The sequence below is a fragment of the Pleurodeles waltl genome, chromosome 6, assembly GCF_031143425.1.
Source record: "Pleurodeles waltl isolate 20211129_DDA chromosome 6, aPleWal1.hap1.20221129, whole genome shotgun sequence".
NCBI lineage: Eukaryota > Metazoa > Chordata > Amphibia > Caudata > Salamandridae > Pleurodeles > Pleurodeles waltl.
This window is the reverse complement of record NC_090445.1, coordinates 1,445,758,759-1,445,772,355: the sequence shown is the minus strand read 5'-3', so window position 1 is coordinate 1,445,772,355 and position 13,597 is coordinate 1,445,758,759. Positions and strand designations below refer to the sequence as shown.

The following is a 13,597-nucleotide window of genomic DNA, read 5'->3' as shown; positions in this document are numbered from 1 at the left end:
TCTGGGCAATTCAATGTATCTTATTCTTATCAATCAAACTTTCACTTCTGAAACCCAAAGAAGAACTCATTTGAATAAAAAGATATGTGTACACATGCACACGCACCATACACCACACACCACACACACACACCCCACACCCACACACCAACCACACACCAACCACACACCTTTCTCTCTCTTCCTCCCTCTCTCTCTCTTCCTCTGTCTCTCTTTCTCTCCTCTCTCTCTTCCTTTCTCTCTCTCTCCTCCCTCTCTCTCTCTCTCTCTCCCTCCAATACCATCTTGTATCATGTTCCTTGGGAGATTTTGTAATTAAGTTAAAGATATGTCCCATTGGATTTCTTCAGGGCTCGCCAGTCAGATGTCTCAGTCCAATTAGAAAATTAATCCATAAAACCTGCAAAATGAAGATTTACAGACAATATGACTATGTCAAACAAGATAAAAAAAGACAAGTGTGAACAGAGGCAAGAATATGGCACATCTGAAGAAACTTCGCATTCTCTTTACTAAAAACACTGTACCTCCGCTGTCATTAGGAATCCAAGACCCTTTTATGACAGCTCTTTGGTCTTTGGAATTATCCCCCAGAAGAAGGCCTGGAAATTAATAATGAATTTTAAGGTTCTAATGATAATAAATCATCTAATCCATCCTTTCAAATTTTGTGAAATGTAATCACTGACATCATCAACCTAAAGGTAAGCAACATTCCAAGCAAACTTAATCTGAAATGTAACAAACTTAACAAAGTTAAATGTTCGCCCTCCGACTTGACTGCCAAATCTAGAATTTCACAGTACTCAGCAATTTCCACTGTATGATTATGGCAGTTAATAACTGTTTGACAATGGGATCTCTGTTAATAGATGTCTGCTGAAGATCTTCAAGAAAGGTCAACTTCGTCCTGTTTGTACCCCTCTTCTAACTTTGGCAGGCACCCATTTCTTATAATCTTCAATGGCCTCTCTTTGAGTTGGAGGAAGCGTTTGCCATTCCCCTTATGAAAAAGCTTCATGCTGAGCCAGCAGACTTGTCAATTGTATGCTTATTTGGAGCCTGCAATGCTTGGCAAAGCTCCTGGAACAAATAGCAAGAGTCAGACCTGTATTGCACACCATGCTGTATTTCACTGTCTTCTGTCTCCAAGCATTTATGAATGATCTTCGCCTGATGGCATCCGAGGAGGACAACTTATTTTACGATGCCTAGTTCTGGCCTTCCATTCTGTCATCCACGCTATAATACATCATAAATTGGCTGTAACACTGTAGAATGAACTTCATTTCTTTTCAAATCAATTAATAATTATGCTCACATAAAACACAATTTAAAACTGAGCTGTTCTAGAAAGCTTATTTAAGCTTTTATTAAAACCTTAACTCTTCTCTCCTTACATTGTTGAATCTCTCAGCACCACAAAACTTCTTTATACTGTGAGTACATGATGCAAATAATAACAGTGACATGACATAACATACTCATTTAAAAAAGGTGAGTTGTGTTGTACAAAAAGAAGGTTATTCATTGGAGGGCTATTCCACCAATATCACCAGCTGATCAGACCAGTTGAGGAACATTGCATTCACCACCTGCTAGACTCTGAGTACAGTGAAGTTGCAAGACTTGTCTTAAACCTGTTATGAGAGCTTTTCTTCTCAGATTTTCAGTAGTGTAATCTTGATGTATCTTCATGTATAGAACTCTGTTTGAAATTATATATGAAGTTCTATTTTTGGTGCACAAAGATTTTCCCAACATTTTGAGAATATTTGCTACTCAAAGAGTCAAGAGATTGGTCTGCTTTGGGGTCAGCATTCAGCCTCTTAAGCTATTGGATCATCAGAATATGCTTGAGTTGCTCTGGCAGATTTTACTTTGTGGAGAAACTGACAACATTTGTAATGAGGAGGTTGGTGTTGCTTGTCCCATCTCTGGTTTGTTTCTAATGAACCTTGTTGGCCTAATTTCACACGCACCAGATGGAGGGAGACTCTACATTCCTGTAACATTCACAATCTCTTACATTTGCATTCTCTTGGTTGTCCACCTAACATCATGACACAGTCACCACTCGTCAAGCCCCTACATCGACCCCTTTGAACACTCACTCTCTCTAATCACTCCTTGCCTCATTCATTCTGCTACCTCAATTCATGCCATCTGTTCACCTCCATTCCTTCTCTTCTAGGATTACGTGTCTTCCATTCCAAACCTGCTGCCAATATCTTGAACTTCATTGGTGGTCCTGCCATACTGCTGGGTCTTGTTGCTATGGCAAGTGATGACCATGCTCTGTATGCAGCAGTCAAGGTTCTTCTGTCTGTTCTGAGTAGCAGTGCTATGAGTAGACAGCTGATGAATCATATGGCTGGGTATCAGGTAATTAAAAAAAAATTCTGTCTCTGCCCATTTTACAATGCCCCTGTCATTTGTATTATTACATCACCTATTCTGCCTTTGTTCTTGTTCAATTATGTATTCTGATCTTGCTCTTGACAATTGTACTGTACTACAATTACATTTACATAGCACTTCAAATCCCCCAAGAGGCACCAACGTGCATTTATGGATAATCAGTATGCTACTCCATAGGGGTGTTTGGATGAAAGAGTGAGGGCCTCTGGTATGTGGTTTGTATAAAATATTTTGAAATTCCGTGCAATAACCAGCCTTGTGCCATTATTGTGTTTGTCTCTGTGTCTGTGTGTAAACAAACAAAAGGAGTGAGAGGTAAAAAGCTTAAGCTTTATGGTATTAGGGTATGAATGGAAGAAGATGTGTGAGTGCAGTGTAGCCTATGTGGGAAATGATTACTGCATGCTTTAGAGTTCAGTGGACGGGTTACTCCGTCCATGTATTTCAGTATGAGATACAGCAAGTACTCTGTGTGAGTTGCATACTGCAGTCATGCACGCTACAGACTTTCTTGTTGCTACCTTCCTGCGGAGACAAAATAGATTGTGGATCCATGGTGTGATACGGCAGACTGACAAAGGAAAGGAGCCTGTGCTGTTGAACAGACCAGGGAATTTTATTCCCACTCTGAGGAAAAATGAGCATGGTGAGGCACCACTTAGTTGACGTTGTACCACAAAGGTACCATCTTCTATTGATATCATAATGATCTGTTTGGTCCAGAGAGTCTACATGTACACAGGTAACATATAACATAGCAGACCCACTCATGATAGTTAGTATTCCATCCTGCAGATGCAAGGATGATAATGCTACAGCATAGATTTCAGTCTACAGACACAGAGATGATAGTATAAGAGAAGATTTATCAAAAGATACACAAGTGATAAGGGTTCACCTGGCATTGAAGTTACTCAGACCGAGTCAATAGCGTTACTGTGAGGGTGTCAAGGAGCAGTAATACAGACAGTGGCTCAACAGCAATTACAGACTACGTATTCATTGGTGGGGGCAGTGGTGGTGGCAGTGGTATAGTGTTTCAAGCTACAGATGTAATAGCGATAGTGTCTCAATCACGATTGCTAGCTGCTGGGTTCCAAGTGTTAGTACCTCTGACAGTATTGGACATTCTTTCCATTTCAGGTCTTGGCCTTCCTCTTAAAGAAGAAATCAAGGCTACTGAACCTTCGGATTTTGCATCTGCTTTTCTCCATCACGGGAACAGCAAACCTCAACTTTGGCCCCCCAACTATTGAAAGTCCAACTGCCTTCCAAGCTCTTTTGTGTGACTTTGAGGTAAATGTATGAGAGTCATGTCTGCTGCTTGTGTTTCCTTCCTTTTGCACATGCTATATGAATATGTTGTCCAATGATAAGTGCTCTGAGGTTACCTTTATGGTCAAGTGTGTGTAGTGTAGGAACTGACACTGCAGAGACCTTGCAAGAAATGCACATTTAGCTACCTGGGTCAGTGGAGACTGCCTTTCATCCCTCTCTTCACAAATTCATAGGTGATCATGTGGCATCAGAGCCCACCACAGAAGTAGTAACTGGTTGACACTGGGTGAGAATTTATACAGGGCACCAATTGAGCGTGCATTGGACCAAGCTGGAGACCACACAAGGTCTTTGTGTCAAATGTTGATAAAGAGAGTGATTGCGTAAAAGCTAGAAGAACAGGTGTGTATTATACCAATGTTTGTTCTGCCTACTAGGAAGTGGTTCCTTTCCTGTGGAAGTATTTGAGCTTTGCTGAAAAGTACAGGCTTGCTACCTTTCCAATGCATGGTGTGTTGGTGCTTGGAGTCTTTAAATGCCTGCCCACATGAGTCTGTGCATGGGAGTGTGTGCAGCCTTGAAAGCCCTTTTTGGCAACCTGCTGGTGTATATAAGCATAGATCTCTGAGTGCTTAGAACACTGGCTCTATGAGGGTGCTGATACTTATGATTTTCTAGAAAATCACAAGCAATTCAAAGCTGATTTTATTCAGCAGCCATCAGGTTCGGATTACAAGTGTTTTTAAAATGTTTAGTATTCTTTTTCCATTTTCTTAATACATATTTTAAATACATTTGAGAGACAATACCAGTAGACTTCAAGTAAGTATAATTGTTACTTGATGAAATTGCTTATCCTGTTAGGAGGAACCATCTTTATAGAATTATTTAGCTCAAAATGCGTATGATCATTGATGGAAAATAATGGTCATAGGTCATATGTGGACCCCCGAAATAGGTGCCATGGACCCCCAAGGGTTCATAGACCACAAGTTATATACCACTGCTATAGAAGTGAAAAAACATATCAGTAACCATTGGTGATTGGAACTTGTTTCCCCAACTATTACCCAGCCCACCCCAGGAGGTCCCTTCCTTTCTTGAATTTATTGCATCTGCTCCCTAATTAAGGTGCACATACACCTTCAACTCCAACATTTTCTGAGAGACTTGCCTTCTTATATTCAAGGCATTAGGACACTCTTACTAAACTGCAAACATTTAATGGTGACTTAACTGCATCCTTGCCCCCACAGAAATAGTACGTCTTTACTTGTCAATAAAATAACTTTGATGGTCTTCAGGTATTTCAAAATGTTCATTACGTGCATCTTACATTCCCATTACACAGCAAAGAACACCATGATTTTGGAGCTGGTGGACTTTTTTTCTCCATAACAAGGACATTATTCTCCATAACAACTTCATCAAAAATCAGAAAGTCGATTAGAAGTGGAAAACTACTGTATGTCTACCTCTTCATGGGAACAGGTAGTAAAATAATGGATATGGACTGGCAACTTCTCTGAACACATCTCCATGTAATATACTGGGATAGATGCAAGAATAATGTCTTAATGTTATGGTTGGCTTAATTGCAAGAGTGTGTTAAGATGAACTATAACAATCATAACATGAAACCTACATACCCCATCTCTAGAGACCAGACTCAATGCCTTAGGGTCTTATTTAGAGAAGGATTTAAAGTGACAGAGTACCTGTCCACCAAGCTTTAAATCACACACTTAACTATCTTCACTAAAGCTGACACACTTCACTTGAAACTACATAGAAAAGACTAGTCTACCAATGGCATACTGGTTAGATAGAGTTGTCACACAAAATCATTGTCAAAATCCTCAAGTTGAAAATGTTGCAAATCAAAACAAACTATAGTGAAGATAACGTTTTTGATCTAGAAGCAGTGAAGCAATTCAGAGAAAGACGCTACACCTCAGAATATATATATAAAGCCATGGCAGAAAGCAAACAGAAGGATATAAATTCACCACTGGAATTCAAAGACAAACATTCTAATGCAAACCCAATACAATTTACCACAGGCTAGAATGAAGGCCATGAACTCATCTTTAACAAAATGATAAAACCTTGGCATCTTCTTCCTATTAGCCTTTGAAAATGAGTTATCATATCTTCAGCACCACTAATGTCCTTTTGAAAAGACTACAGCTAGGAACATGTTTATGCAGTTCTCAATTTAAACAGGAAAGACACAAAGTGAATCCAACATTTCTCAAACCTTTGGGCGTTTTCAAGTGCCCTTACTGCTATTTTTACATATTTGTATAATACTGAAAAACCTGAGTTCACACAGAAAGGGATCTGCACCCACAGGAGAAAGAAGAGATTAACATGCTGTAGCATTTATCTGATATAAATGATTACCTGTCCGTGCTACCTAGTATATATAGGCAGCACAATTTGGCCACTGAAAACAATAATACAGGAGTACCACAGAAATGGTCAAAAAAATGATTCAAACTTCCATTAAAGACACATTCCTAACACAACCTTGAATACTGCAAGGAATTCAGATTCTTCGTACAAGATCAGATTCTCGAGAGGGGTTGAGGGAGAGATTGATAACCATCCCTCAGCCAGAGGGAGATCTACTGTATTCTTAAATGAGACACAGTTAAACTAGACCTCAAACAAGCACTATTACATTATTAGCCTGTTTAATGAACCAGCTCCTTCGATCTCCATTCCAGGGAATTCATCTATCAACCTAGCCATTTCGTCTAAGAATGGAGCTTCTGTCTTGAGTTTCCTTACTGGGCTCTTATTTCTGAATCCACATTTCCTTCCTGACCAAGCCTGGCCTTAAAACCCCTGAGGCTCCGAACCATTTATTTGTTATTGACTCCTGATCTGCTGCTCTCTTCCCAGAGAATTTTATTTTAATTAAACATTTCTCTTGAGATTAGATCATTTTCAGTAAAGGAGTTCTGACTCATAATTGTGTTCAAAGAGGTGTCCTCCCTGGAGGTTTGCCCTTGCTGACAGAACTGAGTGATGAAATCTTAATGCATACTCTATGTAGCCTTTTTCTTATTATCTCCTATTCTAGATAATACTATGTCCCCCTGGAAGATGTACTGTCTATCTGCACTGAATGATGCAAGCTTTTGTTCGGTCCAAATCATTCTTAGTAACATAAGGGAGAGGGCCTGATTTAGAGTTTAGCACAGGGGTTATTCAGCCACAGACGTGACGGACATCCCGTCCACTGTATTATGGTATCAATAGGCCATTATGGAATGGTAATATGGCAAACAGAGTAGCAGTCATATCTGTGCTGGAGTAACCTCCTCCCCCAAACTCTAAATCAGGCCTTCGGTGTTTTCTGTCCTGTTCTGCAGAAATGACCACTTTCTTGCATCAAATTTTATAGTTTCACAGCTAATTGTCTTAATTACCAACACTACTAACTCATGTTTATATACCAGTCATGACCAAAGCCTCACAGCCATGACATTTAAAACGGTGATTATTTATTTGTGGTAACAAACCACTTTCACCCCTGAAGTTTCTAGGCTAAGTGATCCCGATAAATTGCTGACACTGTTCTGTTGTCAACATCCATTAGTGTAGGACCAAAGAGGTATAAGTCCTACATATAAATTGCCAATATGAAATAATAGCTTATTTCATAAACAACTATCCAAATCGACTCTGTTACAATATGGCTGTCTTTAATTTCCGCAGTAGTTTCATTGTCTGCCCAACTGAGAACACAATCCAATAGACATATCAGTTAACTGGAACTGCATGTGCAAAAAGCAGACCATTCAAGACAACTTGCATCTTGGCTAAATAGAAGTGGATCTCTACATACCTCAGTTAAGACATCGCCCTGGAGTTGTGATGCTGGTTTCCTTCGGTGCCAGCTTCTCACAGACTACCCTAACTAACTATCCACTCCCGATTCCGGACTTTTCTAGGTGGTATTTCACTCTCTTCACGAAAGCACATGGAAATGTCTTTCTCAGCTTAGAAACCTGTTCTCTTGAGTGGGGTTGTTTTACCCTCCTGGTTCTCTCCTGACCCTATTTACGATCTGACTTTCCCTAACTACACTTTACACCTCAAGACAGAATTCTATTGTGCTTGAGATAAAATTCCCATAACCAAAGTCCTAAGCCTTTGAACACATACTAAGGCCCTCATTACGGCTTCGGTGGTCTTTTTTAAAGACCACCGAAGCCGGTGCAGCCAGCATATCGCCAGTGCTGGAAGTATGCTGGCTGCCTTATTAGGAGTTTTCCGCTGGGCCAGTGGGCGAAAACAGCTGGCCCAGTGGAAAACTCACCACAACATTGACGCCGGCTCGTAATCGAGCCGACGGCAATGTTGTGGTGCGTTGGGTGCAACAGCACCCGTCGCGCATCTCACTGCCCAAAAAGCACTATGGGGCTGTCCATGGGGGCACATGCACTGCCCATGCCAAGTGTATGGGCAGTGCAGGGGCCCCCATGGGGCCCCCGACATCCCCTTTCTGCCAGCCTTTGCATGGCGGTCAGACTGCCATGCAAGGGCTGGTGGAAAGGGGACTCGTAATCCACAAGGCAGCGCTGCTTTCAGCGCTGCCCTGGCAGATTGCGACCGCCAGGCTGTCGACAGGCAACAACCTGGCGGTGCCGGTGGTGAGACCGTGGCCCATCTGCCACAGTCATTATAGGGCGGTATGACCACCCTGTCTGCGGCAGTCCGACTGCCATTGCAAGTGTGGCAGTCTTTAGACTGCCACACTCGTAATGTGGGCCTAAGTGTTCTCTCACTATGTAATACCTTTAAGTAAATTTAAATGCAATACATTTTCAAAATTACCAATTCCTTCCACACTCACCAGTTCTCGCTTTCAGTATCTAACAATAGTGTTCACTGTCATGCCTGCTGTGCACCAATAATGTGTATCGACTAGATTTTATTCGACTGTTTCATTTTAAAAAATATTTAATCGTACTGTAGGGCTGGGCTTCTTAGGAGCTAAGCTCTTAAACATATCCATCCCATGTATTCACAAGCTTGAGAAAACTCCAGGCGGAATATCCTTAGGGAGAGAAACATGGCTAATGCTGTTGCATTCCATCATAAGATGAAGACATTGATGGTCTACTATGCCCAATGTTGGAGCAAAGAATTATAGATTCTCTTCTTACTCTTTTCAAAGAAACCAAAACGAAAATTAAAAACTAATTTTATGTGCACTAATGTTTCTTTATTGATGACCAAATGATCCAACTGATGCATACTATTTACTATACCTGCCAAATATTGTTTTTGTGAACTACATTGTGCTAGGTACCCAAAAAACTATTACCTTTACAAAAGTAGGATAAGGGCAAACCCAGATGGTTACTCCTAGCACCCTCTATCCTGAGGCTGTTTCGATACCTGTAGGCAACAATGAAGTGAGCTTCAAACAAAAGAACCCTTATTATTTATTGAACATCTAAAATGACATCAGATTTAAGTGTAACATAAGGATGTTGTACTGCCTTTTTGATATGAGAGGATATTGAATGGGTTCCATTTTGAAAGGAGGATCTGGATGCTGAATGCTGGTTCCACATTCTTAATGGGTGAATCTCATGAATTGATCTTCAAAATGTATGTTGGACTGGTGATCTCAGTATTGTTTAGCATTTTATTTTTAAAAGGATGTGGGTGGAGTTCCACAGACTCTACATGTTGTATACTCTATATAATGTTAGAATGTTCTGCGTGGTGTCCAGGACTTTGTATCATCTAAGAAACAACTGAATGGGGATTCCTCTGGCAAACTATGAGATAGGTCTTGTTAATGCTCAGTTTTCAGTTTATCATGAGAAGCCCTGGATCGGTTTTCTATCTCTTTTCATTGTGAAAACAGTGGTGTTCAAAATGAGTATTAGTAGTTTGCCCTATAAAATAATGACCAGGATGGAGTTTCACGTTCTGCAGATACACTTACCCTGCTATTGTATGTAGTTAGGTTTCAGAGACTGGTTGCAAAATATTTATTATTGTTTCTTTCAGCTGTGGCTGAATGCTCCAGATAACCTGGACCTTGCAGTCTTCTCACATCTGCTGGATGTTCTTAGATCTTCAAGGTAAGAGGACAAACAACTCTATTTCATCTGTAGCCCCGGTTAAAAAAAGATTATAAAATCAGAACCGTGAGAAGGCATTGGAGTGTTGCATGGTGAATCTAAGCTATGTCTTATATTTATTGTGACTACATGTCCTGGTCCAGACAAAGATGATGTAGGTGATCTGTTACCAAAATATCTTATTCCCAATGTATGTGCATAATACCTGAGTTCATCTTCTAGAGTTGGCATCATACGCAGAAAGCCTCAGTCACATATAGTACTTTTTGAAGGAGATCTCCCAGTCTGCACTCTATCTAAACAGAACAATTTCAAGTAATACTCCTGTGACATAATGTCAAAATCATCCTTTTGATTAATTGGCCTCAAATGATATGACTGTCTTTGTCAGGTTATGAAAGTAAGACATCTAGAGGTTATATTTGACTCTCTATTGCCCTCCCTTCCTGAGAAGAATGCAATTGGTAAACTCATGCACTTGAAATCCACATGTTTTAGAAATTGTCTCCAGTCCTTTGATAAAACTATAGATTGGAGCATTCAAGGCCTGTGGTTATGGGAGCTATCAGACCAGACATTGTGTATGCAAGAGACTCACATCCCATGGAAGAAACAGCAGTATTATAATGATCCAGGCTTTTCATTATTGGTTTCCACGCAACAATGCTTTACCTCTAGGGGGGGGTGGCGATCCTCGCTAATAAAGCTATGTGCTTAAGCAAGCATACAGCCACAGATAAGATGGGCCACCAGGCAGTCACAGAGTTCCTAGTGGGGGAAGCGTGGTTCACTGTGTGTTTTTAGTGTATGGCCCGAACCTGGATGAGGCTGGCATTTTTGACTGGTTAAATGTGGATCTGACCTTATGGCCCTCCACCTTTATTATGTATGGAGAATTGAATATTCATCTTTCTGTCAAGGGTGCCCAAGCTCATACTCTGGTACACAGGGCCTAAGCCTGTGGTCTACAAGGCTTTACAATGTTTGATTGAGGATCAAGGTCTTATAGATGTTTGGGATAAATGTAGGGTCCCTGATCCAAGTTTCATGTTCTGCTCTGTTCTGCATTGTAAGCTAGTTCAGCTGAACAATTTTTTTGTCTCTACTGCTTTGGCATCCCAAGTGAAGATAGATATATGGCCAAGAGTTCTCTTGGATCATAATCCTCTTGTTCTTGAGGTTGCAGGGATTGGTATGTTGAGGGCAAGGAGATCCAGGACTTTTGATAGGAAGTTGTTATTGGACCCAGCATACGTAGACCATATGCATGCCTGGATAAGTCCACTTTTGGAAATTAATACAGAGACTGCTTTGGGAGGTTTTGTGTGGGATGCTTTAAAGGCAAGAATCAGGGGAGAGGCCTTGAGCTTTAGCTTGTACCAGCAGAGGTTAAGGCAAGAAGAGGTAAGCGAGCTATATAAGGAGCTTGCACCTCTGCAAGAGGCCCAGCAGGTAATTGCCATATTAAAATCAAAGATCATTCAGCATTTTAGCAGAGAGATGGCATTGAAATGCCATCAGTTTCGTTAGTAATACGGCAAGACCATGGGGAAATTATTAGCTCGGATTAGGCAGAAGGAAGTGATAAATGGTATGGCGGCTATCTCTTTATCCAGGGTGACTGACTTATGAATCACTCTCTGAGATTGTTTTGGTTTCCTTGGACTTTTATCAAGGTCTTCATACAGAAGATTCTGGTAATTTATGTGGTGCTCATGTCGATTTATTGAAGGGTATGTATACGACCAGACTCTGCAAAGAAGATTAAGGGAAGCTAGATTTCCCCCAATAACATTGGAGAAGACCTTTGAGGCAATAAGTTCCTTCAACACTGGCAAAGCTTCAGGGACGTACAATCTCCCGCTGGAACTTTACAAAATGTTTTCTGTGGCGCTCCAACAGGATGTGCTCCAGATACTTTTGCAGGAGCAGATGGGATCAATGCCACCTTCATGGGAAATGATTAACATAATTATTTTTAAGAAGAAAGGCAAGCCGGCTCTCCACCCTGGTTCATACCGGCCGATCTCTTTAATAAATGCTGACACGAAGATCTATGCCAAGGTGCTGGCAAATTGACTCAGCAGGGTTATATCTTCACCGATATCTCTGCACCAGCATGGCTTTATTCCCGAATGGGGTACAGTTGATTATGTAAGAAGAGTGATTGTCCTTACTGATATGGCTGAAGCATTAAAGGCCACTTTGGGGCTAGTTCTGTTTGATGTCGAAAAGGCTTTTGATTGGCTATCATGGAACTTTCTCTGGGCTATATTAGACTGGAAGAGATTTGGCAGGGGTTTTATTAATGCTATTAAAGCTCTTTATGTGGCCCCAAGGGCACTGATTCGAATAATGGTATTAGAATCGAAACATACACAGATTTATAGGGGCACTTGGCAGTGTTGTTCATTATCACCTTTCTATTTTCTCTATACATCCTTTATTGTAAAGTTAGAGAATAATTCACACATTAAACCAATCATAGTTAGCCAGGTTGAGTACAAACTGCCCATATGCGGATGATATTGCGGTAGTTACTACTTACCCAGCCGCAGCGCTTCCTGAGACCGAGGTTTAAGTCAGGCAGTTTGGTGTGCTCTCAGATTATAAATTGAATGAGGTTGCAACCCAGGTGGTGTGCACTAAATGAACTTCTGGTGACAATGTGTTGTGGCAGACACTGTATATTTAGGTAATAGAATCACTCCATCGGTGGACGAGCTGGTAGAATTAAATATGAAACCTTTATGGCAGAATATTAAACAAAATCTCGAAAGAATTTACCATCATTAGTGGGGAGATGTAACGTTTTGAAGATGTCTATTCTTCCAAAAACTCTTGTATCTGTTTAGGACTGTGCCACTTGAAATTAACAAATCTTGGTTCATTAAACTTGAAATTGTCTTTCACAGTTTGATATGGGGATATCGCAGACCCAGGAGGGCAGCTAAATACATGACTCACCCACAATCACGGGGTGGGTGGTCGGTCCCAATCCTTTCTTTTTATTACTGGGCTTGTATGTTGCAGCATATTCAGGGTTTGGTCACTGATAGATCAGCTTGCTTGAATCCAGCAGAGTCTCCTTCTATATGAGCTGATCTTGGGATCAGAAGCTAAGGCATGCCTTGTTACAAATATGGAACCAAGTTACTATAAAAAGACCAGGTTCAAGATTGTGAGAGCAGTATACAAGGTTTGGAACCAGATCAGGCCACGAGCCGGTCTTGTGAAATTTAATTTGTATATTCCTTTTTCTGCAGCATAAATTTTTCCACCTATTTTTCAGGATGCCATCATGGGCAGCTGGACGAGCAGCAGGTTTGTAGCTTTAGGGGATGTTTGTGGAAACGGCCAACTTCACTCCTTTTCTGAACTACTGGAGGCTTTTGGTTGAGACAGGGGTGATTTTTTTAAATGACTCCATCTGCAAGATTTTCTTATCAAACGGACTTTAGATTTAAACTTAGTAGTAAGGATCCCTCTGATTGAGGCATTGAGGTGGTAGGAAAGGATTGGCGTAATTTATCAGCTGTTGATACAGAGACTCAGCTAGATGCTGTAGAACTGCAAAATGCTAGATGGGAGGCCAGATTTGGGTCAGAGGGCCTCTGTTTGCAGGAATCATTGGACTTGGGTAACTTGCTGCTACTAACCTCAGGTTGGAGAAGTCAACATTACAAACATTTTTTAATCTATATGATATGCCAGCAAGGGTAGCCAAGTGGGGAGGGAAGCGTAGACATGTGAGTAGCAACTGCAGGAGGTGTGGCTCATAG

The 13,597-nt window shown here is 40.9% G+C and overlaps 1 protein-coding gene across 2 annotated transcripts in view; it reads left to right on the top strand.

Annotated features, from left to right (window-relative positions):
- WDFY4 (WDFY family member 4) overlaps positions 1–13,597 on the top strand; it is a 778,336-nt gene that overhangs the window by 321,372 nt on the left and 443,367 nt on the right. For both annotated transcript variants that reach the window (XM_069240880.1, XM_069240879.1), the window contains exons 24-26: positions 2,195–2,385; positions 3,565–3,717; positions 9,742–9,815. In XM_069240880.1, the coding sequence (XP_069096981.1) occupies positions 2,195–2,385; positions 3,565–3,717; positions 9,742–9,815 (418 nt within the window). The remainder of the gene's footprint in view (positions 1–2,194; positions 2,386–3,564; positions 3,718–9,741; positions 9,816–13,597) is intronic.